This window comes from Marmota monax, unplaced genomic scaffold (assembly GCF_021218885.2).
Source record: "Marmota monax isolate L192 unplaced genomic scaffold, Marmota_monax_Labrador192_F-V1.1 WCK01_AAM20220418_F8-fsc00035, whole genome shotgun sequence".
In the NCBI taxonomy this organism is placed as follows: domain Eukaryota; kingdom Metazoa; phylum Chordata; class Mammalia; order Rodentia; family Sciuridae; genus Marmota; species Marmota monax.
Window position 1 is genome coordinate 14,176,716 of NW_026691961.1, and position 26,142 is coordinate 14,202,857.

Genomic DNA, 26,142 nt, shown 5'->3' on the forward strand with positions numbered 1-26,142 from the left:
CACTTAGGGCCTCAGTAATTTGCTGAGACAAATGAATTTCAGAGGGAGATGTGAGGGGAGCATCGGGGTGAAGTGGGTGGGTGTCACTGACAGCACTGCCCCAGGCCTGAGGATGCGCTGCAAACCCAACAGCTGGACAGGACCCGATCAGCAATAAAGGTGTCGAGGAGGGCGGGGGAGGCCGTTTGAGTGTGCAGAGCCCCCAGCTGGAGGAAGTACCGCCTCATGGTCACAGTAGCTAGAGGGAAGGACAGACGGACTCCTCCAGGTGGGAAGCCCCAGACCGCAGCCTCTCCCACTCCCCTTGGCGAACAGGAAAAGCTGAATCCTGAGCCAGCATCTCCGCAGGACCTGGAGCCTCGGCTTCACATTCAAACAGAAATCTTAGGATTCGGTGAGGAAGCTTTCCTGGGGACCTTGGTGCTTGGCTGAGACTGAGGGAGTCATCTCTGATTGTCCTAATTGAGGACCCTGGTGTCAAGTCAGGACACAGCAGAAGGCTCCGGCGACACCGTGGGCAGTGACGGGTCCAGGCGAGGCTACCCAGCCTCAGTGATCCCCAGGAAAGGCCTTGTTTGGGAGGTGGTGGCTCCACAGGTGCTCAGCCCCAGCAGTCCTGCTGGCCAGGCCATAGTCCCAGAACTAGATCCATCAGCAGTTCAGCTTGAAGGACTTCCTTGTTCTGCGCCACAACTCTCCGTGCTGGCTTTCCCTGGGTTCTGAGCCAGGTCCACAGATGGGAGCAGGGTCCTCTACTCCGGTTCTCTGTATATGTGGGTTGCTGGGGCACCGGGCGAGCTCTCCTGAGAGGTAGCCATCATGCTTCAAGGGTGACCAGATACACGGTGCGTTGAGAGGTTCTGCCCAGGATCTTCCATTTTTTTTTTCCTGGTATCTGGGATTGAGCCCAAGGGCACTCAATCTGGAGCCACACCTCCATCCTTTTTAATTTTGAGACAGGGTCTCATTTGCTGAAGCTGGCTTTGACCTTGCAATCTTCCTGCCCCAGCCTCCCTCACCGCTGGGATTGCAGGTGTGCCCCACCATGCCCAGCCCAGCCCCCCTCACCTGCCCCACATTTTTTATGGGTGCATTATAGTTGTACTTATGATGGGATGTCACTACACATCAGCACTCTTTCCTGATCCCATGAATCAACCCCACGCCCTTGGGACGGAGATTGCCCAGGGTTAGGAAGTGGCACTTGCCATGTCTCTCATGTTTGGTTATTAGTTACTTGTAGCACTGGGGACAGGACCCAGGGCCTTGCACATGCTGGCCAAGTGCTATACCACTAAGCTACACCTCAGCTTGTCACCTCTTAAAAAGTAGAAATGACACTGAAAACGGGCTTTTCTTCTCCAAGGTGTTTGCAGGTGCCCGAGGCACAGGTGTCTGAATGATGGAAACCCCCTGGCTCACCCCCAAGGTCATACCTGATCACAACTCAGCCTAAACGAATATTCCCAAGTCCACACCCAGGCTCCCCACCACCGCTCCAGCCACACCTGGCCACCGTGCAGGAAGGTGGGAGGCTTGACCACGGTCTCCACCTCTCTAGAGAGGTGCCCACAGATGGCTGCAGAGCAGGCTGGGGGTACATGGGGCCGTGGCCTCCTCTTGCACGGTCTCCTAAGGCTGGTCCTGGCCTCCATGCTCAGGGCCCATCAGGCCAGCACTTGGCCCTGGCAGGTGAGCTTGGCAGCAGTGGAAGGAAGGGGCGAGTCAAACTGGGTCTCAACACGTTCTGGCCCGGGCAAGCACTGAGCTGCCACCAGGCCCCAATTCTGGTCCCTGAGCTGCCCAGATGCCACGGCTGAACTCAAGGCCAGGGTGCAGTGCTCATTAGTGCTGGCTGTCACCAGCCATTCTACCCTCAAGCCTGGCTGAAAGAGAGGGGCCCTGCCCTTCATCACAGGAGGTCAGCGGGTGTGGCCAGGCAGGGCTCCATCAGGAGCAGCATCGGGCAGAGACATGCCCTGTGGGTCCCACCAGCTGCCAGGCAGGGAGCCTGGAGCAGCCTCAGGCTGACACAATCCCTGAGAAGTAGGTGCTGAATCCTGCAGAAACGAGAGCCCAGGGACACCCACTCCACACTGGTGGGCAAGGCCAGGCAGGATCAGCCTGCCTGGCAGGGACGCTGTCATGGTCTGCTCTGACCCCAGGCGAGGGAACACCAGCTGGCGCTGTGCTCCCCACCACGGCAGCCCTTGGCCACGGGTGACTGGAGTCAGAATTGGAATCCTGCTTCCTCAGCCAACTACAGCAGACTGCCACATGTGGCCAGGGGCTACTGCCCTGAACAGAAGGGACATTCCGCCACAGCAGCAGGTTCTGCTGGACAGTGCTGGGTTAAGGAGATAAAGGCCAGACTGGCAGGCTCTGCCACATAATGGCCCCACAAAACCCTGGGGAGGGGCTTGGGATGTGGCTCAAGCAGTATCGCGCTCACCTGGCATGCGTGGGGCGCTGGGTTCGATCCTCAGCACCACATAAAAATAAAGATGTTGTGTCCACCGAAAACTAAAAAATATTAAAAAATTCTTAAAAAAAAAAATCCTGGGGACACAGTCCTAACTCAATGGTATTTGAAATGTGCTTACAGATGCTCTCCCCAGGAGCAAGGCCTGGCTCCGTGGTCATTTGGATTCCCCCCTGTCCCCAGGGGACCTACTTGCTAGTTGGACTGTGGTGGCCACCTCACTTCAAACTTTCTCCACCCGAGAAAAGTAGTTTTTATACCAGGGATCTATCTAGTCCAGGGTCTCACTAAACTGCCAAGGCCAGCCTCAAACTTGCAATCCTCCTGCCTCAGCCTCCAGGCACACTTCAAGCATGAAGATGGGTCCCCCGCCCGGGAACCCCCTCACAGTAATTGTGTCGCCTTGGAAATGGCTTCACCCACTCTTCAAACAGCACAGTGCCTGTGCTTGCTTTCCCGCCAGGGCAGCAGAGCTGAGCAGTGGCAACAGATGTCACATGGCCCCCAAGTGGCAGTATTTACTATCTGGTCTTTCATGGTTAATTTGTCAACCCTGGCTTTAATGTCAAACCCAAACCAATTAAAAAAAAAAAAAAATTCCTGCACACCTCACTTTAGTAACTCATGGAGCCTTAAGAAGCTGTCACCTCTTACACCCCAACTGAAGGCGACTTCAAGCCTGAGGGCTCAGCTCAGCAATTGCAGATCTCCATCTGACCCAGACACCAATGAGCATGAGCCCGAGAAGCTGCCAACAGGCGATTCTGAGGCCCTGGACAACGAGAGGCAGGCCCCCACCGTGGCAGCTGGTCGCTGGACTCGCTTTCCCCCTCAGCCACAGACCCACACTGGAGTCTGCCTCTGCAGGTCCCCACCGCACTGAGGACGCAGCCACCATGCTCAAAGCCTCATCTCCACGTGCCAGACTCCTCTGATCCTTTTATGACACATTTATTGAATGTGTGATCAGCCCTAGACATGTGTGTCCCTCTCCTGGATGGCTGTGCTGATCCCCAAGACAGCTGGCTCAAAATTCTTCAAGGTTGGCAATTCCCGCCAAACACCTCCATCTCCAAGGTGGACGTGGGGACACTGCCTTAACGCTTAGGGGGAGCTCCTGCATGAGGAACTACTGCGGAAATGACCACACCTCCACGCACTTCTTAAAAATCATTTTTAGTTACAGACGGACACAGTACCTTCATTTTTACGTGGTGCTAAGGTATTTGAAATGGCAGGCGAGTGCTCTACCGCTGGGCCCAGCCCAGCCCAGCCCACCTCCATGCACTCTGCCACCCCAGCAGGCTGCTTCTGCAGGCAGGCCCCGTGGAAAGGGCCCCACGTGCCCAGAGCTTTCCAGGGTCATGCGCCAGCTTCAGCACGAGGCGGGTTGCCCTGCCATCCACGGAGGGACCTACACCCCACAGGGGGACAGGACCTGACAGCTTCAGAAGACTCGTGTGGGCCACCTGGAAGGCAGCTTGTCTCTACCCTTAAATTTTAAAACTTGCACTTCTGCCTCCCCAAAACCAGTTTAATAGACGCAAGCTCCCGATACCAGAACCGGGAAACCGCAAGCCTAAGGGTAGTACTCGGTGCGCGCGCGCCCACACACACACACACACACACACACACACACAGACAGTACCTCTGCGGGTTAGTTTCAGTTAACTGGGGGTCCTAGGACAAGGACAGGCCCGCTCGGGGACGCCTCTTCCGGAGAGAGGAAGCCAGGGAAGGACCGGGCTCTCCTGATGGGCCCCCAGGCTCGGATGGCGAGGCAGCCTGAGCAGGAGGGCAGCACTCACAGCAGAAACCGAGAAGAGATCCTCCAAGGCAACTGCCAAGAGACCAGGAAACTGATGCCACGGACACAGGGCGAAGGCCAGAGGCCAACCTTGCCAGCCCCTGCAGCCGGCGGACGCCACATCTCAGAGCCATTTCATTAAGTCTTTTATTTCTTAAACTTAACTGTGACCAGTCAGAGGCAAGTTTCCCCTCCCCACCCCAGCCCAGCCCCTGGAATCAGGAGGAAACCCATCTCCATGAAGCGTGTGCACAGCGAAAGGGCGTCCCCAGGCCAGCAGCGGGGAGAGCAGCAACCTTCCTCCACTTCCACGTCACTCACTGAATTTTTATAGAAAATTTTATTCAACATACAACATTTTCCAGCAAAAAGGCAATATACAGGAAGAGTTGGTGAACACTGCTGCTACAGAAACAAACAAAGATACTGGAAAAGGAGGAAAAGTAAGCGTGATCTGCCGATTCTATTTACTGCACTCAAACTAGACACGCAGCTGGCATTAGCTCCAAAAGAAAAGGAGACGAGGCGGGGGCCGAAATGAACCACACAGTGAGTATGACACCAGGGACATCCACCTGTAGACTCACCCAACAAAAAGTGACCTCTCCCCGTGGCAAATTGTACATGTCCATTCATTAAATATACAATTTCATTTTTCCTTTTTTATTTTACCCTTTGTACAAAGTCAGCAGCTTCCTAACCACCAGCAAGCGCGCCCTCTTGCTAAAGGCTCTCCTGTCGCTCTGGCCGCCCGTTTCCACGGGATTCTACTTGTGATCCTTTCACCTGCTCGTCCTGAGGAGCTGCGAGCTCACTAAGCTTGCTGAGAGGCAGCAGAGTGAAGCTTCATTGTATTTAACGTGTTCAATTTAATAAAAGACCCAAAACATCTGTCAGGATTGTATTCAGTGCACCCACCTGGCAAGTGGGCTGCAGAGCAGTGGCTGGCGGAGGTGAGATGAGCTTATTTAAAAGACCCCAGGCATCCGGAGGAGGGGAACCCGAGGAAGGGCCGACAATGCACACATGAAGGAAAGAGCGCTATTTATTAGGTTGTGAGTTTCTCTGTTTTGCCTTTACAGATGCACAAAAGGTCACTGAAAGTATAACTGAAGGAGTTAAGTCAGAGGAGCCTGCACAGACTGCCTGGCTGCAGGCTGTGGACAGGCCCCAGGCGGGCAGCCAGGCAGCCTGTGCCACCCAAACACAGCCTAGAGACCTTTTGCCAGTGACACGCCTCCTAGGAACCTCTTCTCCCCATCACGCTGACAGTTCCTTGCATTCTGGTTACCATAAAATAACTCTCATTGGCATCCAAGCTTTATAAAAACACCTTCATTTTGCTCAAAAAGGGCAGTCAATAGATACAGAGAAGCCAAACTGAACAGCCTCAACAAAATAAAATTAACATCAGCAGCAAATCCTCTTGCTGGAGACTTCGGCTAGAGTACACGTGTACCAAAGTTCTACGGCTGTTAAAAAGGGGCACACACCCACGCGCTGTCCCGCCTTGAACACACTGGTAAGGAAGTCAGTTATGGATTTTAATGGCCTTTTCAAGGTAAGTGTAGCGACTCCTCTTTGGGGCTTTGTTGAAGTGGTCGAGCCCTAGCCAAGGCCGAGGGTGAGACATGTTACCTGGTGGGGAGAGAGAACACGTGAGACCCCAGAGCCCCTGACTGGCCAACGTGGACCTCCTACCCACACGAGCCATCACCCCCACAGCTGCATGTGGGTGTCTCAGCGAAGCCGGGACCTTGAGGGCTTCACTTCCGCAAGGCAGCCCTGGGAACTACGGGTCAGGGCAACCAGCACCTGTCCCTCAGTCCTCAGCCAGCACTCAGCCGACGGGAAGGTCGGCTGTGATCCTTAAGAGAGTCCAGGGGGTACCGGTTGTCACTCCGTTTCACAAGGGGCCCCGACGTGGAGAGCGAAGAGCCGGCTGTCCACCTCCCCGCCCGTGCCCACTGCCTCTCAGGAGCGCCCCCCCTTGATGAATCCCTCCAGGGAGAGGGCTCTTACCAGGCTGTGGCTCAAAGTCTTTCAAATTCACTTCATACTCGTCTTCGTTAATGTACTGGTGTCGGCCCATCATTACAATTGCAAATTTAAACTAGAAGACAAAAATCAAGACTCCTCCATTATTTCTGCTCACTGGCAAAGTTCCTATCTCTGGCATTACTGATTAAGCAGCGCCACTGGTCGCGGGGCTGGAGTGGGCGGTCCCTGCGCTCTCGCCAGGGCCTGGAGCGCACCTTTTCAAACTCCTTTTCCTGGACGTCCAGCAGGCTCTGGATCCGCTTCATGACTTCTCGGAAGCGCTCGCCCTGGGAAGGCAAAGGACGGAGTGCTTCATGCTCACTCCCACCGCCTCGGTGCCGCGCTGCGCTCACTGAGGCAGGAGCCCAGGTGAACGACACCTGTTCAGAAGCTTCCAGTTCTGACCTTCCCTCAAACTCTTACCTGGTGTATCCTCAGCAAAAACGGAATTCCAAATGTCCCAAACACCTCTTTGTGGAAATGGGCCACTGTGATCAGCATCTCGTTTTCCTTATCTATGTCTACCTGGTCCAAAGGTATCTCCTGGGGACACATTTCAAACACAAAGAGTGTCCTAAGTGCAGTCGCTGCCGGCAGGTGTTGCACTTAAATTCTAATGTGGCACTCCACCGGGCAGGCTAGAGCGCGCTCCAGAGGGCCCCAAGGCCAGCGCGTCAGAGGTTGGCACTCCCGGGAGGTGACAGGACCTCTCAGTGTAGGGCCCACGTGGGAGGGCTCGTGTGTGCCTGTGGAGGGGACTGCAGAACCCTGGTCTCTTCCTTTCATTCCTCCACCTTGAGCTCCCTGCCAGATCCCAAAGCAACAGGGACCAGTTCATGATGGGTGGAAGCCTCCAAGACTGTGAGCCACGATACACTTTTAAGATGAGCGTTCCAGGTATTTTGTTAGAATGATGGAAAACTAAGTAGCGGAACCACATTTTTGCCAAAATACCACGATAAACCTTGCTAGAATGAGAGTGCCGAGTATTGTGGTTACCACAGGAAAACATTCAGCTTTCAATTCATGGCAACCCAACACTTTCCGCCTACATGCACTTGGGGTCCATATTAAACTTGGAGTCTAAGCATAAATTCTGTAGGCTTCCACCCAGAGTCCACGCGCAGATGGAGGCAGCATGGTGGACCCAAGGGAGAACACAAGGGCCGGTGTTTAATGGGGACAGCAGTTCTGCTGGGGAAGATGGAAAAGTTCTGGAGCTAGACGGTGACGAAGGCTTCACGACAGTAAATATACTCGACTACACACTTAAAAATGATGGAAATGGCGAACTCTGTGTTGTGAATATTTTCTCATAATGAATCACTTCTGTAGTCTGGAAGAACCAAATTATCTCAGAAAGCACTTCAACTATTGGTACATGAACCAAACTAAGGTCCCCTGTATGACTCACAGTGAGTATCACACGGGCACCCGCCCTGCCACACACCGTCCGAGGATCCATATGCACTCTGCTGCCAAAAGGGGACAGTTACCTCTATTCGAAATGTTCGACTCGTTGCAGGAGATAAACATTCTAATAATTCATCTTCTTGATGCACACCAATAATTTTGTAGCTTACAATTTCTAGCAGCCTAAATGAAGAAAAAATGGGGCAAATAAATATATATGCACACACATGTATTCATGTTTTCAAACAAACAAAAACAAATCTGGCTGCTACCACAAATTGAATCCATGAAGCTACTGGAACATGCCTATCTTCTTCCTCTAGATTTATTTACTTATTTGTAAAATAAAGGAACCGTACACATCAGAAGCAGGGCCTGGGAAGGGTTGAGGAGGTGGTTCCGAGTCCAGGCAATAAGCCTCTGGAGCTAGCCCAATGGCCACACTTGGGCCCAGAGACACAGGCTCATGAAGCCAACCTTCCCCACAAGGAGCTCTGGGCGGGGAGGACCAGATACTTTCTCACTCACTCTTCAGAGAGAGTGAGAACTTACAAAAGAAAGCATTGTGGAACTAAAGAGCTCTGAAGGTCAGTTGTCCTTCAAGCTGACCATAGGCAAAGTGGTAGGAGCAGGCCCGACTCTCAGAGAACACTGATGGCCAGACTCGGCATCAGCCGACAATCGGAACACAGATATGAGGTTGGGTCTCAAATACAATCAGGCGTCACCTTTTCCAGGGTCAGCTGATCATTCAACTCAAACCAGACCTTTCCTGTGGTGGCCTTTCCACCTGAGCTTACCTTTAATTACAGTCATTAACATCAGAAAACAAAGAGCGGGAAATAGTTTAATAAAATTATTCCAAACCTCCACACAGCACCAGCTTCAGGAGGACGTGGCAGTGAGTTTTAAGGGGTTCAACGTGCACTGTTTGGGCTGGGAGCAGCCCTGCCCGGCTCCAACCTGGGGAAACACTCACCTAAGCCTCCCTGATGCTTTCTCACCCAGCTCCACGGCTTTCTTACATTCTTCTAACAGGTCCCGGACACAGCCATGCTTGTCTGGATATAGTGTTATTTCCTACACGACCACAAGATGACACAGTCGCATTAGAGAAAACAGACTTTTGCTGCAGCAAATGAGAAGAGGAACCCTGGCCGACTGGCTCAAGCACTCCGTGGGCCACCACTGTTCCCCTTAAACCCAGGGCCCCTGCTTGTGAAACCACGCACTGTGGGACCATCTGCCCATACCCGGGACCAAGCCAGTACTGACAGGAGGTTAGGAAATGCCACCTAGATGCAGACAGCTTGCCATTTCCAGCACCACAGGAAGTGGCCCTGAGAAGGGCCCCAGGAGAGTGGGACATGGTTCAGAGGGAAAAGCCAGGCCAACACCGTGGCTCTGGCCACATCAGTTCTCCAAGGGCCAGCAATGGGGTCTCCCTCCCCAACCCTGGGGGGAGCTGAAGAGACGAGCCGGCAGAGACAAAGTGTCCAGAAAAGGCCCCGGGTGCGGCAGGCTCAGGGCTGAGAGACCTGTGTGGGCAGCGTGCAGGCTGCCTGAGTGGGGAGGACCGCGACCGCACCGAGGGCCTCTCACACAGGCTGGCACTGAGGGAGGGTGTTCCTTTAGGGACAAACAGACAATAGGCAAATGCCAATAAAAACCAAAACTCACCTCTTCCCTAAACTGGCTGTTTAACCATATACACTTAAAACTTCGTCTGTTCTCAAAGTCTGTGATTTTCATCTTAAGCTATGAAGAAAGAGACATGCATTTTAGATAGGCTTCCACAAAAGCCCACACCTTCTCCTCATCACCCAGAGGGACACTAATTTGGACTCATACCTGCTGATAGTAAAGTTTCTTAGGTTGTCTAGGCTTGAAGAATTGTAGAAGATCTCTTAAAGTACCTTCATAATTATGTCTAAGAGGATTGCCTGGGCCATCCCTATAACTACACAAGAAAACAGCACATAAATAAATGGTTTATTGGCCTAAAACACAGATCCTGAGTGAACACAGAAGCAAGCCCCTGGCCCCACACCTAGACATGAGGTCCGGAGCTGCCTCAAGGTTCAACTCAACACTCCCGTTTCCCAGACCTAAGTCCCTCTAGCTGTCACACTCAAATGTTGTCCTCAAAGGTGACAGCAATCAAAGCCTGACCACATGACCCCTGACGCAGCTGGACCAGTAGTGTACATGACACACTCTGGCTTTCAACGAAGCCGTCAACTGCTTTGTAATGTGGGTGTAACAGGAGTTGTGACAAGTGCAGACCTCAAGGGAGGTGAGAAATGGCATGTCAGGCAGAGTGGCCAACTACTAGCATGTCAGCTCCAAGATGCTTCGATGAGCTTTGGAAAGCACCAAAGAGAAATCCCCGCGTCGACGGGCATGGCTTACCCTTGAGACTTGAAAAACTGAAGCAGCATGGGGTCCGTGTTGAGCCTCTGTGCGACCGTCTTTGCAACCTGGAGACGGAGAGAGGCAGGCTTGTGTCTAGGGCACAGCTCCTGAGCCTCGTATCTTGTGGGGTTAACTAAAGCAATGTGATGTGGTATCCACACTCCATGGCACAGGATGTGACAATTCGAGGCACACACACAATGGCCTGGGCGGAATCAGCACAAGGGCCTCTCCATCTCAGGCGCTGGTCATGTCTCTGTCACTGGATCCTGCGACTCCCATCCCATGGTTCTTACCTTTTTTTTGGGGGGGGGGGTGCCAGGGATGGAACTCAGCCCCCCACCCCTTTTTAAGAGACAGGGTTTTCTCACTGAGTTGCTTGGTGCCTCGCTTTTGCTGAGGCTGGCTTTGAATCTGAGATACTCGTGCCTCAGCCTCCAAAGCCACTGAGATTACAGAGTGTACACCACCGTGCCTGGCTCACAGTTCTCACTGTTAATGGTAAGGCTTACGTTTACTTTCCCACGATTAAACACCTGCCAAGTCATATTAAGGCAAAGGGGCTACTGCAACTTCTCTCTCAAAACAAAATTATGCCAGAGAAGCTTTCCTGGGATAGACACGCAGACACGGTGGAGGACAGGGAAGCACAGGCCAGCTCCCAAGAGCATCGGCCTATGCCTAACATCAACGTGCCCAGACCACAGCCAGACAGCCTCCTCAACAGACTTTTGAAAAATAAACAGGCCTTTCGGGGTAGCACCTGGTGAAGAACAGCTTTCTGATACCTGAAAATAGTTCATTCTGTTGGACAAGGTGACCACGAAGCCAGGGTCGTTGGGGATCGTCTTGTCACAGAAGATGACGTCGACGCGGTGGTAGAGGTCTCTGAAGTATTCTTTAGCGGTGGGCAATTCACTGTTATCATTCTCAGGGTCATCCCTGGGGAAAGCAATGTTCAGAGTGAATGGAGGCCCACGCAGTGCCCCTGTTGAGGGGCCTCATCTGATGGGCAGCGGCGATGCCCACAGACCCTCTCTGTGCAGGGTCCTAGGAGTGCACCCGACTACATGTCACCAGTGCCACAGAAAAGGTGGCAGCCCGAGCAGGGTGCGGCTCAGGTTGCTCTGCACTCTTAGGTTCACAGCAGAACCACACTCACAGCGCTGTTCGAGAGCACAGCCCCACCCGACCAGGACTCGGCGGGGAGGCTTCTGTCTGATGGGAAGCTGTTCCTGACTTCAAGTACTGCAAACCAGACTGAGTCTGAGGCAGATGGGTCTGAATGAGTTACCTGAGCAGATACGGCCAAGGAATTCTGACTTCCAGTGCTGAGGGAAGAACAACTCTTCCCACCTGCTAACAGCTATCGACTCTCCACGCACATTTTTAGGAAACAAAAGAGCTTTAAATGATGGCAATGTTCACTGCCCCTAACTCCAAAACGCAGAGGTGGCTAGCTACTGCCAACACTCAGATACTTGCAACGACTCATGGCTCAGGTCCAAGTGCAAATGTGCCCTGGTTCTGGGACAAACCAGACTGCCGCTCCTGATGTTGGTGCAAAGGGATGGAACCATCAGGTGGTACGTACTTCTGAAACACTATGATATCACCATCCATTAGTTCATCAAGGGCTTTATCAAGAGACACGTCATAGTCCTGAATTCTCTCTGTTAAATTCGGTTTAACTTCCTATAGTAAAAGATATAAAAGTTTCATTACAAAATTTGTCTGCACATAATGTAAGTATTTTCTCTACACCCATTTCTGTTCACCACTTTTTTGTTTTTGTTTTTTTAAAGACATGGATTCTACTCATGTTGCCCAGGCTGGCCACAAACTTTTGGGTTTAGGTCATCCTCCTGCCTGTCTCCTAAGGAGCCAGAATGACTGTAGGCATGCACCACCACACCCAGCGCACCCACACTAAGTTGAAATGTCAATGGAAGCTGGGCACGGGTGGTGCCTGCCTGTAATCCCAGAAACTCTGGAATCATCCTGCCTCAGCCTCCCATTTTGAGACCAACCTAAGCAATCCAGCAAGACCCTGTTTCAAAATAAAACATAAAAAATGGGGATGTGGTTCAGTGACTCAGGGATCCTGGGGGTCAATTCCCAGAACAACAAAAAAATGTTAATGGGAAAAACAAACCTACAGGTACCTAATAATCACTGATCCTATAAGTTAAAACTCACAAATCTAAACAACAAACCAGGGGCTGGCAAAACACCCACCCTCCCACCTCCAACAACGACTGTTACACTGACTATGAAAAACAAGTCATCCAAACCTCATAGAGGATAAGGCTAGTATCTTGGACAAATCCTGCTCTGTCACACATAACTGGAAGCAAGTCACCTAGGATAGAGGAAAAGCTTTAATTCACAGTTGAGACACATTGAGCAAATCCATGCAGAGGGCAGGTGCAGCAGGACTTACGTATTTTACAGGATATGGGTGTGTAGATATGCCCACAGTAATTCAAGCTCCGTGTTTTAGGATCATACATCTTCAAAAATAACATTACGTCATCTATAAGTTGATGAACGGGTTTGTTAGAATCTTAACACTCATCACAATGTTAACAACAAGAAAACATGGGGCTGGGGATGTGGCTCAAGCGGTAGCGCGCTCGCCTGGCATGCGTGCGGCCCGGGTTCGATCCTCAGCACCACATACAGACAAAGATGTTGTGTCAGCCAAGAACTGAAAAAATAAATGTTAAAAAATTCTCTCTCTCTCCCTCTCTCTTTAAAAAAAAAAATACAACAACAAGAAAACAAAACAGGAGGGGAGGGGGGATAGTAGAGGATAGGAAAGGTAGCAAAATACAACAGTTACTAATAGGGCATTATGTAAAAATGTGGATGTGTAACCGATGTGATTCTGCAATCTGTATTTGGGGTAAAAATGGGAGTTCATAACCCACTTGAATCTAATGTATGAAATATGATATGTCAAGAGCTTTGTAATGTTTTGAACAACCAAAAAAAAAAAAGACAATAAAAAAAAGAAAACAAAGCAGCTGAGCTTAGGAGGTTGGTGACTGAAATGATAGCTTAATGTCACGAGGCTGCTGATCCTATGACAGCAGAGGGAGGCTCCAGATTTCAAACTCTGAACTACTACCCCAGGCAGTAAAGATGGTTCCAAGGATGGTAAACTTGAAATCCCAAGTTGGACGGATGGGGATGCAGCTCAGAGGCAGACCATGTGCCTCACACGTGACAGGCCCCAAGTTCAATCCCCAGCAACAACAAAAACAAAAAAGAGATCCTGGCACTAACTTGCTGGGAGTATGTTAGCTGGGTCTCTGCCAGAAGTGGATCCTCACAGCAATAAAAACCTGTAACTTTACTGTGAGGGTCAGTGTGCTCTTAGAGCTGAACGGAACACACCCACCTGTCTAGGTGCACACTCTGTGGTTGTTTCTACATGACAACAGGCCAGGTGGCCCAGAGAATGAAATTTTACTACCTGGCCCTGACAGACACCTGTGACCCCTGCCCGATGTGATCAGGCCAGAGATGTGCACGACTCAGGGGCCGGAGCAGGCATAGGGCAGGCCACCTCAGCATGGCTGCCCAAAGCCTTGAACACGGACTCAGTGAGCAGCTGTGGCACTGATCAGCAGGTCTCTCTGCAAGGGGAGGCTCGGCCCTCTGTGTTCAGCACGATCCAGGACCCCAACTCTCATGCGCTATGTGCAGCCGGGCACTGCATGGGCACTTACGATCTTTATCAAACTTGGGCAAGGTTGCTCCACTGGCAGCCAACTCAGGATCCACTGTTTCCAGGAATATTGTCCAAGGGTTTTCGTTATCACTCAGTTCAATCATCTATTTCCAAAAGAGATGCTGGTTTTAGAAGATGTTAATTGCTTAGACGACAGAGTGAAAACTACACGGTGCGCACCGCCCGCAGAGGGGATGCCTCCTGCAGTGCACAGACACCCAGCACCAACGATATTTACTGTTTTGTTGCCGTCTGCTTCATTATCTAACATTGCTGGTCGCTTTGTTCCATTACTCCTCGCTTGCATGGGCCACAATCGAATTTGATCTTGTGGAAATCCCTAGGGGAGAAAAATAAAAATAAATCAAAAGAACAACCATCACACACTTTTCAATTCTATACCAATTTAACGCTTCTGTGTTGGGGGGGGGGGGCTGATTATAACCCTTCCCCTGTCTGAGCTGGACAGCTACACCTCCTTCCTCGGGCTCTCTAGCACTCCAGGGCAGAGGGCCCATGGGTCCAAAGTGCTGCTGCAGCTGGGGAGGAACGCCCACCCGCTCTGCCCGACGGCCAATCCTCTGCAAGACCCGTTCAGGGTAGAAACATGCTCTGAAATGCTGTGGAATTCCCTGCACTGGAGCCAAGAGCTCAGCATCTCCTTCCCTGGCTCCAACAGAAGCAGTGCCCAGGATGCTCCCCTCACTTCCACAGGCAGCCAATCTATGCTAAGGGGTGGAGAAGGAGCGTGGGCAGAGCAGGAAGTGCCAATGGGGGCGGGGGAAGGGGGCCACGCACCATGGTTTGGGAGAGGCTCTGAACAAACTCTGCCAGGGAGGAGTTCTTCAGAACCTTGAACACAGTGTACTTCACTTTTTCTTCATCGTACATGTCGTTTCCTTGGTGGCCGCAGAACTGGTCCTCTGCAACTATCTGAAAACACACACACAGAACAGAGGTCACAGCTGACAGATAGCAGACGAGTCCGGCGAGGCACATTCACACCACACGGGCTGAAGGCCAGGCTCATCCTCTGAAGGGACTTCTTCAGGAGACCAGAGGGATGAGCACAAGAGAACAGCAGAGCCTCTAGTTAATGGGTTGCTGTGGTGCCTCCCTGAGCGCCTGCAGTGGGCCCTGCAGCCCTGCCTCCTCCCTGGGAGGTCCTGTCTGACACACACACACTGGCACTGCTGTATGTGGCCTCCCTCCGGCTCACACCTAAGCCCTTACTCCTACACTGGGTGGACATCCAATCCCTCAGTGCTGACCCCCACCTGTGTCCAAGTCCCCCAAGGCCAGCTGTCTGTGGCAGGGCTCAGGGGGCAGAGGCTGACCTGCACTTGCATGTAGAGATGGGCCTCCTGCCGCTCCTTCCGCTTCTGAGCCTCGATCCTCTTCTCTTCCTGTAATCGTTCCACCAACTGCTGAGGAATGTCATGGTCTGTGACAGCTTGTAAAACTTCACCTGCAGGACAAATGCATCCTCTTTCACCTTGGTGCCACGGCCACTAGTAAAATGATCTATTAAAGTGATATCACCGCTGGGCATGGTGGTTCACAACCGTAACACCAGCAACTCAGGAGTCTGAGGCAAGAGGGCTGCAAGTTCAATACCAGCCTCATCAACTTAGGCCCTAAGCAACTTTGCAAGATCCTGTCTTAAAATAAAAAGGGGCCTGGGGATGTGGCTCAGAGGTTAAGCACCCCTGGCTTCAACATAAATAAATTTTTTAAAAGTAAAACTGTTTGGCACCACAGTCCACTTTACAATCTGCAAGCCCATCCACTTGCTTTTGGATGGTCTGAGGAAGGCAGAGTAAGTAGAAAACAGGTTTGGACGGGCAACATAGCTCGGTCCACTGTATGTTGTTGACTTTTAATTGCATTCTGTTGGTGTAAAATACCAAGGCAGTGGGGGTACCCATGGCACGACTATGTGGGTTCATCGTGGCTAAGAGCAGGACAAAGCCCAGCTGCACTCACTCAGCTTCGACTCCCTGATATAGACCAGCATGTACGCGTTCGTGCAGTGTCGGACAGAGAGGTCATCATCGTGACCTCCATAGTTGTGCTCGATGGCTTCCTCTTTAGTGCACCTCGACACCACGTCGTCATCAAATTTACACCACTGGAAGGAAAGCAGCCAGACGTCAGCAGTGACAAGGCGCCAGGACCGGCCCTCGGCACAAGAGGCCCCACTGGGTCAGCGCAGGCGTGGCCTCCCCGAGGCTGCCACACAGAGCAGCAGCAGCGCTGCCATCTGCCTCTTTAATACCCCGTGGGAAGTGCTGCCATTTCACCAGCTCCACTTCCTACTCAGGTTCAATGACAGGTGCTAACAAATCTGGAGAATTAGACATACCTAATTCAGCTAGTTGACACTTGGTGCTATGTTTGTACAGTTCAATGGGATATTTTATATTATCCCACGACACACTGCAACAAATTGATGACTTAAAAACAAGAAAAAAGCCAGGTGTGAGGGTGCACACCTGTTATCCCAGAGGCTACAGAGGCTGAGGCACAAGGACTGAGAATTCAAAGCCAGCCTCAGCAACTTAGCAAGACTATCTCTAAGTAAAATACAAAAAAGGGCTGGGGGTGTGACTCAGTGGTTGAGTGCCCCGGGGTTCAATCCCGGTACAAAAGAAAAGAAAAAAGCCAGCACAGCTGTATATGATAGTCATCTTCCAATCTCTTGCCTCCAATAGAGCCACTTCAAAGTCAAAGGGACAGGAAAGGCACTCCACCCCTGATCCCTTGCTTCTGGCCCTGTGGTCTTGGAGCTCTGATTCTGAAACCCTCATTTGCCAAATGCTAACAGACCTTCTGCCCTCCTGAGTGTTATGAAGAGGGTGAGATGGAGGACAAGGGGCCCCCAAATACACAGGCAACCTGTGAACAGAACTAAGTAAGTGCGTCTTGGCTGTAAAGCCCTCTGCAAAGCCCAGTGTCTGTTACTAACAGAGGAGCACCACTTGTGACCTACCACTCTACCTCTGAAGTACTGGCAAAGCAAGGGACAGGAACACGGCACTTCACAACCAGAAAACTGGACAAAGGCAGGGCAGGGACCCTCGACGGACACGGCAAGGAGCAGAGTGGAAGGGAGCACGGCAGAGCTGGGTTTGCAGGGTCCTGTCGCCTGGGCCCCACACTTACTTTGCCATCCCCTTTGGGGTTCAGATAAACCACATAATGTCCACCATGATTATCTCCACTGTGAACCAGGACAGCATGAAGAATATAATTTGCAGGGTCTTTAGGATCATTTTTTTGCAAAAACTCATCAAGTGGTAATTGTTCCGGAAACTCAAATCTATTAAGAAAAATTTTTTAAAGAAATTAAACATTCGTTTATACATTTGAAGGGAAGGCACTTTTGAAGTACTTCTGAGATAGCTTCCACTAATTAGAAAATCTGTTCATTGTTCTGTCAATGTAAAGTTGTGGCTAGATTTGAGAAAAATGCCTAAAAAGCACTAGAATTTGAACTAGTTCAAATCCAAGGGCTCACCATAACATTCAGTGTAGGGATAGTCTACACTGAACTTTCTAGGGTGTGGACAACCCTTCGGCATCAATCAGCAAGGCCAAGACGCAGACCACAGAGGTTACTGCCACCTGAGAGATGGGCCAAGGCTGTGGCTGGGAGCGAAGACGGGAACAGACTCCTCACGGCTGCCTTCTGCAGAAGCCCTTGGCTCTTGCTGGCTTCACAGCATTAGATTCAGGTGGTCAAATCTTGTCACCAGTGGTGACAGACAAAGTGCAGAAGAGCTGCAGGGAACCCAGGGGCTCCAACCCTTGGCTCTCACCCCCACCGCTGGGGAGCGGCAGCCCTGTGTTGGCAAGTGCCGAGTTCCTAATGATGCCGAAAATGTGTGAAATCCCATAATTTTTAAAACACTAGACACGAATCTAATAAAAGTAAGGTGAGGATGGATTAAACCCCAATGTCTACAGCCCGACAGGCAGCCCTCATCATGAGGCCACAGCAGGGCGAGCAAGTCGGAGGCAAAGCCTGGCAGGGCAAAGGGTCTGCTCATGGTGCCCTCAAGCCTGAAAGGTGACTGACCATCCGCCAGCCTGTACACAGGTTGGTGCTCAGACCAACCAGGGTAAGAACATAGTATCCTAAAGCAAACCCAGGGGCGTGCATGAGCACTCTCGCATCTGAGATCTTAATCTGAAAACCCCCTACTTTAGCATTCTTGAAAATTCTAGTACATTCTAGAAGTTAACCACTGAGATCACAAAATATCGCAAAACATACGAATCTGAGGTAACATTGATATTATGGAAAAAATCCAATTTATTAGAAAAGCTGGTGAAGTCAAACTCTATCAAACAGAAATAATTCATAGACTGTCCTCATAGACTTCAACTTGCCCAACAGGGAACTGGGGTTAGGGGAGGTGTCCAGTTGGGAACCAGCAGCCCACAGCTTCTCCTACTGAGATCACCCTGACCCTTACAGCTCTCCGGGGACCTGAGGGAGGGGAGGAGAGGAGCAGAAGAGCCCTGGATGAGCTGCACACAGACCACAGCACCTCCACGCTGCGCCCTTGGCATTACCTGTCATTGATCTTGATGTTTTGGTCCGTCTGAGGGTCATACATGAATCTCATCAGCTGTAGGTGTAACACTGGTGGCAATGTCAGGAATTTCACACCTTTTTCTGCTTCCTGAACATTGAGAAGAAACACAAACTTAGTTCATCTCTTTTTCTTTTCAGTACCAGGACACTCAACCCCTGAGCCACACCTCCTGGTCCCTGATCTTCTTTATTTTGATAGAGGTCTCTCTCACTACGTTGCTGAGGCTGGCCTCAAGCTGTGATCCTCCTGTCTGAGCCTCCCAAGTCACCAAGATCATAGGTGTGTGCCACCGCACCTGCTCACCTCTCGTCTTTCATGAAGCAGTGAAAGTTAATACAATTTCAGCACAACTGAATGTGTCTGGGGACTCTGGATGGGCAAAGGCAGGAAAGTTACAGTGTCTCTGCCATTTAAATCACACCACACCAGCATCTGTGTGGGAGACTAAGTAAAGGGGAGGGGTTAAGTCAATGACATCATTTGCAGCCATATTTAACTGGCTTAAACTCGTCAGGAAAATCAAAGAAAAAACACTCCTTGGCAAATTACAAAGTTGGTGATTACAGTTGTGTCCGACTGGGCATGTAGTGGAAGCCGAGACGAGAACAAGCACAGATGAGCATGGCTGCCACCACCAGCAAACAGCCTGTGCGCCCCGGATCCCCTCACCAGGTCCTGTCAGAGCTCAGTCAGAGCCTACTGCTCAGTCCCACTAACCAGTACCCCTCTCCCCGGTGCCAGCCTCTGTGCTACTGGACACTTGCATGCACCCCCGTATTCTAGGTAGGGTCTCCTCTAAAGGGACATGTGACCTCTATGCTCTTGGCCTCCATCGGCCAGCTATCTGTCCCTCATCAAAATAAGGCCTCGAGAACCTCAGCCACCGTGAGCACTTATGTGCCTGATTCATGGGTGTACTTCCAATAAAGGCCAGAGACTTGGAAGAACTGGGGGAGCTCCACAAAACATACCTATTTGGCAACTTTCTTTAGTATGCCTGAGAATGCTTAGGAAGACATGGTTACCTCTGCAAAGAAAAACCCAAATACCCAGGAACCAGGGCCACACTACAGGACGACACTGAAGACAAAAACATCCTCTCCACCACTAGACAGGCCAAGCCTAGGACGCACTGCTCACCTAGACCCCAAACCCCCAAGAACCCAGAGAGCAATTCTTGTGAGTGAACAGAAATGTTTCCTAGCACACTTGAATGAGAAAGCTCTAATTAAGACCTGTAAAGAGACCTGATCTAACCCATGCCCTGATTCCTCTGACCTAGCAGAATAGTGGGCACACTGCCTACTAGAGAACAGGTACACTGGCACCATGAGCCGTGCATTGACAGCTTAGTCAGCACAGGCCAATCTGCAAAGCTGTAATAAGAAATTGCTTGAGTCAATGAGTCCAGGTTAGGAGGCTGCAAAATCAGAACCTGGGCCATCGGGTTGCTGGATCGAGTAGACCAGCAACCACTGCCCAGGTCACCTCGTTAGACCATAGAATGCAAGAGGCTCAGTGCTCTGCTAGATGCGCAGAGTGTCCCATGCTAGGGAATGCACTCCTGACCCTAGAAGTTGTAGCCCTCAAAACTAACTACACTTAAAAAAAAAAGTGTGAATAACTAAAAGGAGTCAAGTAACTAACTAAAGAAGCTTTATGCGTGACCACGAAAAACCGAAGAAAACCTCTAGCAACGAACACAATAGACAAGAGAAAACTTTTTCCAACCCCACGGCAATCCTCCAACCTGCAGGGCAGCTGAGCTCAGCTTGGACACTGCTGCGCTTGAGATCCCTGCTACTGCCCACCCCGACCCTAACCCTTCAACTCTGGCCTTTAAGCCCAGCACCGCACAGCAAGGCACAGGCAGACTCTTCACTGGTAACTGAGCAGAGGACACAAGGAAGGCTGCAACAGGACACAAGTGGACACCCACGTTACCTGCAGGCCGTGCTCCCCGGCATCGTATTTATTGTCACCGTCTAGTTGTTCTACTGCCACATAATCCACAAATGACTCAAATACTTTAAAGAGAGAGAGAAATAGGTCAACCCATGTGATCACTGAGACTATCTGTAACAGAACCAACCCAGCGCAGATTATAAACATGAGTGCATCTAGAACAATCTGGAAACCAACTGTAGTAACGAGCACCCTCTGCTACATCTGTGCTGAGCTTGCCACAATGCCAGCTTCGCTGGCTCAAAGGACACTGAGGGACTCCTCCAGAGTGGCTCAAGTGGCAGCATTGCAGGGTCAAGGCCTATTAAAGGTATAGTTGAGGTTGCACAGGGTGGAGGGGAGGGACAAAAATTGGGCGAGAGGCAGCACATCTAAAGGTGGTCAGTGGCTTGGAGACGCAGAAACCTAGGGCTCAGCTGGACCTGCAAAAGGTGGGGTCAGCCTGCTGGCCCAACACTCACCTGTTACAGGGGCTCACAGACAGAAAAGGCAACAGGACCAGGCAAGAGGACGTCAAGAAAAGTGACGACAGACACAATGGGTGTCACTAAAACCAAGAAGTTTTGTTGAAGAAATGGCAATAAGAGTGACAGGCCAGCAGCATGCTGGGGGAGGGCTTCTGCTCTGGTCTGAGGTCCACAGAGCTGGACCACAATGGCACCAGCAGTTCACACCTGCGGAGGACAGGCAGTGCTTCCCTCGGTGGAGGGACAGGAATCAGATCCCAGGACATCCAGCTCACTGTGGATGTCCCCCAGACTGCTGCGCAGAAGAGGAGGGAAGCTAGACAGAGGTCTGCATCCACTGGGCCCTGAGGACAGGCAAGAGAACAGGAGGAGCCAAGGCGGTGGAATCTGAGGCAGAGCACTGCAGAGATGGGCTGGGAGAACCATCGTCGAATCGGGTGAGGACATTATCAGGGGCCCCAGGGAAGACAAAGATCAGGGAGGACAGGCCTCTGAACTCATGATGAAGAAGTGCTCCCACCAGCTACAGTGGGGAACCTCCTGACCGTGGAGACTCAGCAGAAGATTCACAGATCAACCCTCAACAGCACCTGCGATGCTCCCACCTAATAAGGCTGGAAAACGGGGCTGGAGAGAAGGAGACCATTTACAAACGACCTCACTGTCCTCAGCATGCCCGTCACCCAGGAAGCGAAGCCCAAGTTTGCAGAAGCTGCAGCCGCAGTCCAGCTGAGAGCCAAAACCATCCTAGAGAAGGACAGCCAGAAACCAGGCGACAACAGCAGGTGAGGACCTCAGGACAGTTACATACTGCAGCCCCTACCTTAAGGGAAGCACAGAGGCAAGCACAGGTGGTGTGAAGAAGAGACTTGGAATATTCCTATAAAAGGATCCAAATAAAACCTCTTGGATATGAAAATAATAACAGGATGAGATCAATAGCAGAAGGAAGACTGGGGAGGTGGAGGACAAAGCAATGGAGCTGACCCATGGAGTGAGCTGGGCAACAGGAGGGTGGGGAGCACAGAACCTGTGACTAGCGGCCAAGATGCTTTCCAAATTTGATGAAAACTATAAACCCACAGATCCAAGACATTTAGTGAACACCAAGCTGCAGAACATGGAGAAACTACACCAGAGCTCAGTGTGATTCATACCCAGGCAGCTTAAAACCTACGATAAAGGGAAAACCAAAAGCACTGGGCTTTTTTGAGGGACACTCTGACAGAGGGACAAAGGGTGACATAAGCCCTCCTCGAAATGATGCACACAAGAAGACAGCAGAACACTGGAAGAAGGATGGTAGCCCAGCAGTCTGAGCCAGGGAGAGGAAGGCTCGGGACACCTGTAGGAGGAATGCCTGACAGGGAGCCAGAGTGCCCCACCAGAAGGGAAAGCCTCCGAAGCTGTGAATGAAGATCTAGTCAAAAGGACAGGAGTCAAAACAGAATAGGAACTGGGAAGCCACATGAAAATAGATAAAGTACCCCAAACAAGTCTCTTACCCCCCAAAAAACAAGTCTCCCCCCCCAAATCATTAAAAGGCATTTGAAAAAGACACCAATACAGACCTTCAAGGAAATACGAACCACATATGACCCCACAGATCCAAGAAGAAATCCCATACCTGCTGAGAAGGCAGGCAGGGGAAGTGTCTGTCCTGTACCTAGCACCTCAACCGGAGAAACAGATTCCGGAAAAGAGTTTGTGGTACAACCCTAAAATGTAACACTATAAACAATGAAAATGATCAAGCTATCACTATTTACAACATGACTATCTCATAAATATAATGTTGGACCAAAGAAATCAGAAAAGGTGACATTGTGCTACATGATTCCCTTTAAATCATCATCTAGAACATGCAAAGTTATCCTGAGCTATTGGAAGCCCAGATGTTGAGGGTACTGGAGAGGGGAGCTGGGGACTGGGCTGGTCTGGGGCAGAGTTCAGGGGGTGCGGGGGGGGGGGGTGCTATCCACCCATCGCACTGCACACTTAAAAAAACAAGGTGTGTAAACGAGACATTAAACCAAAATAGAAATAGTCAAAAGCACATGTCTTTTTGCACAGGACACTTACTGTTTTTCTTCCCTTTTATACTTAGCTGGATGTCATAATAATCCTCTCTTCTGTCAGACCGATAGTCCACCTCTTTGCACTGGATATACGACTGCAGTAAGCAAAAGGGGGCCTCGTTAACAGCCAAATCTGCACTGAAATTTTTAAAAACCATTCTTTAAGCTAAAGATCACATACCACCATTTTGCCTCGGAATAATTTTGGAATGGTGCCTTCCACACACGTGCCTTTCATCTTATTCTCCACATTATCAAGCAACTGAAAGAGAAGAGGTGAGCTTTTAAAATGGTGTTCTTACTTCAGTAAGATACAGTAATTTAATACTCGGAAATGTCAACGGTCAAGGAAATTCTAGACTATTACGACCTTTGGCATGCAATTATCAAAAACATACAAAATCTTCCTTCTTGGTTGGATTTTTACAAAAATATCTACATGCAACAGTTGAGGTTAACCTTTTATACAGCCTTTGGAATGAATTAGTAATCTGTAGTGCCTTTAAAAGCATTTTTAATATTCATTTTACCTCTGTGGAAAAGCATGTAAATTGATCACTAAACTTAACTCGTAATGGTCCACACCAAGAGATTAATGAGTTGAGCCTGTCAACAGGATTGACTGGTTTGTCCATGGATATTTAATGAACTGGATTCAATCCAGCTAGTGCTGCAAAAAAGAAAACACACCTTGCCCAGCCAATCACCTTGAACATCCATGTTGTGTGTGTGTGTGTGTGTGTGTATCTTTTATCACAACTGGAAGGATAAGGATTTGCTACTGCCTAATGAGGTTGGGGAGAAATGACAGTGCGTGGAGGTCTGCACCACTGAGAATGGGGTGCTCCAGGGTCTGGATGGCAGAGCAGCACCCAAGTCACCAAGCGGCAGCGGTTGAGGACCACTAACACCACCCCAGCATTCAGTCCGGCTCTCTGCTCGTGTGTGTACACCAGTCAGCCAAGTCAAAAGCCTGCGACTGTTTATACTCTAACTTCCCCTAACACCTTACCTCCAAAGAGCTAATCAAACAGCTCTCTCCAGCATTTAAAACTAGACAGATGCTTCCTTCTCGTTCTAGCCTGGGTTTGTCCTGAACAAAGATGGGTGTTGTCTGAATGCGGGCTGAGGTTGTACTGGGTCAACTGCTCCTGACAGTGCTTCACAGTTAATGTAGGACTGTACAATTAGTGCTGGACACTTACCACTCGACAGAGCTCTTGAACATCGTGTTGCATGAAGCTATCTAAAGTTTCCCACCTTTCAAAGACAAAACAGACATCTATATTTGAAATGAGCAAATTAAACAGCAACTTAGATTTTAAAACTCAACTGAATAATCAGCCGTTATTCTCCAGTTAATGTTTTATGAAGATTATTTTGCAGGTTCTATAATTCAAAGACAGGAACATCTACACATGTTTCAGCTTGGGCTTGGAAGCTGTGCTGCCAGGGAAGGTAGGTTACAAACAAGTGTACAGACATTTGAAAGCTACAGATGTTGAAGATGAGACAAAAATACAAAGATTAAAAGCACCAGCCTCCCTGGCTTAGCCCCCCCCCCCCCCCGCCTCACTCGCCCCTCACCAAGCAAGCAGACCCGGGGCAGGCTCTGGTACATACCCAAATGACTTTGTTAGCTTTTTTGTTCCTACGGGCTTATCACTGTGCTGTAATTCATAGAATACTCTTTGTAAAGCTAAAGGGACGCTTTTTGAGGAATCGTCACCCTCCGTTGGCATCATGTACACAGCCTGAAAGAATTGGTTCAGAATCAGAATTCTATTTCATGTAAAAGTATCAATTCTAATATCACAATGGGTGACTGCTAGGGTTTTTATCTATCCCCAAACAGGTGAGAGAGTCTGGAGTCATGAATGTCTTTAAGAGACAATCTAGGAAAACACAAGGTAAAAAAAAAAAAAGGTTTGTTAATTACTTATGGCAGACCACACAATAAGACCCACATTCACTCCATATTTCTTAAAGTGATGTTTTAAATTTACCATTACTCATGAATAAAAGATTTGAAAAACTTCAATAACACTGGAATTACCCCACTTAGCTCTCTCCCAACAGAACCCCCGCCCAGCAGCATGTGGAAGGCGCGTGCAGACAACGAGGAGGCTCATCAAACAGCCAACAACAGTGTCCGCTCGCAGCCGGACGGCTTCAGAGTTCCCAAGTCCTCAAAATTCACCTACCATGCATTAGATCCCGAGTGTGGACTCTTACAATGTTTACAAAAATAAGATGCATCCCTAAAAAGTGAATATCAGACTAGAGCCAATAATCAACTCAATTTTGAAACAAAAACTTCAATTGTTGCCACTAATGAATGGCTTTCCTGTTTAATTTTTATATTTGTTATTTCCAGCACAATTAAAGTTATAAAATTATGCTGCCAACCACCCAAGTTAGCTTAAGACAGCCGGTATCTAGGCACAAGGGAATGACAAGCCCCGGCCCAGCCAGGGCTCCCTGTGGAGAGTGCAGGGGCACGCAGCACGGTGAGGGACAGGAACGTCTGCTGGGGACTCTGACCCTTGACACACCTGACAGAGTAGGTGAAAGGTGGGAGAGAGAAATACTATTAATTTACCTTTCGTAGTTGATTTGTGAAAAATAAAGTCTGCAGAAGGCTGTTCATGTAACAAGTCGCTCCCTGATTCTTTAAACCGACATAGCCCGTGTGCTTCTTTGAGTCCCACCTGAAAGACCAGGCAAGCTTGAGGGTGGCTGCGTGGAGGTGGCTGCGCTCTGCGACGCGCGTGCGGCGGCTGGCTGGGTGTTGGGTGACAGGCCCCGGCTGCGTGCCACGGCCTCTTCTCTACCACCTGACGGAACAGGGTCCACACCTCTCCTCACCAGGCCCAGGGCACGAAGGACACTCTGGCCTCAGTCCTTACACAGCCCCCCTTCAAAGGCCACCAGTTCATTTCTGTGACTGTGTCAATTCGATCCCAGATTTCATATAGCACTGGTCACATCTGCTGACAGTTCATACACGGCTGTGTGTGTGCACCTGTGTCACTGGGGACTGTACCCAGGACACATGCTAGGCAGGTACACTGCCACTAAGCCATCTTCTGGCCCTTTAGAAATTTCTAGACAGGGTCTTGCTAAGTTGCC

General features: G+C 50.3%; 1 protein-coding gene across 2 annotated transcripts in view; it reads right to left on the reverse strand.

The window, feature by feature from the left end:
- Positions 1 to 5,316: 5,316 nt before the first annotated feature.
- Usp7 (ubiquitin specific peptidase 7) overlaps positions 5,317 to 26,142 on the reverse strand; it is a 55,831-nt gene continuing 35,005 nt past the window's right edge. For both annotated transcript variants that reach the window (XM_046445281.2, XM_046445290.2), the window contains exons 6-31: positions 25,613 to 25,721; positions 24,634 to 24,764; positions 24,216 to 24,270; positions 23,192 to 23,272; positions 23,015 to 23,105; positions 20,445 to 20,527; positions 18,478 to 18,587; positions 17,062 to 17,218; positions 15,883 to 16,027; positions 15,234 to 15,364; positions 14,695 to 14,829; positions 14,135 to 14,236; positions 13,895 to 14,000; positions 12,601 to 12,693; positions 12,452 to 12,519; positions 11,752 to 11,852; positions 10,946 to 11,099; positions 10,155 to 10,222; positions 9,594 to 9,702; positions 9,423 to 9,500; positions 8,722 to 8,822; positions 7,826 to 7,925; positions 6,753 to 6,872; positions 6,545 to 6,616; positions 6,312 to 6,402; positions 5,317 to 5,927 (exon numbers count right to left, since the gene is read on the reverse strand). In XM_046445281.2, the coding sequence (XP_046301237.1) occupies positions 5,821 to 5,927; positions 6,312 to 6,402; positions 6,545 to 6,616; positions 6,753 to 6,872; positions 7,826 to 7,925; positions 8,722 to 8,822; positions 9,423 to 9,500; positions 9,594 to 9,702; positions 10,155 to 10,222; positions 10,946 to 11,099; positions 11,752 to 11,852; positions 12,452 to 12,519; positions 12,601 to 12,693; positions 13,895 to 14,000; positions 14,135 to 14,236; positions 14,695 to 14,829; positions 15,234 to 15,364; positions 15,883 to 16,027; positions 17,062 to 17,218; positions 18,478 to 18,587; positions 20,445 to 20,527; positions 23,015 to 23,105; positions 23,192 to 23,272; positions 24,216 to 24,270; positions 24,634 to 24,764; positions 25,613 to 25,721 (2,698 nt within the window). In that variant the 3' untranslated portion in view covers positions 5,317 to 5,820. The remainder of the gene's footprint in view (positions 5,928 to 6,311; positions 6,403 to 6,544; positions 6,617 to 6,752; positions 6,873 to 7,825; positions 7,926 to 8,721; positions 8,823 to 9,422; positions 9,501 to 9,593; positions 9,703 to 10,154; positions 10,223 to 10,945; positions 11,100 to 11,751; positions 11,853 to 12,451; positions 12,520 to 12,600; positions 12,694 to 13,894; positions 14,001 to 14,134; positions 14,237 to 14,694; positions 14,830 to 15,233; positions 15,365 to 15,882; positions 16,028 to 17,061; positions 17,219 to 18,477; positions 18,588 to 20,444; positions 20,528 to 23,014; positions 23,106 to 23,191; positions 23,273 to 24,215; positions 24,271 to 24,633; positions 24,765 to 25,612; positions 25,722 to 26,142) is intronic.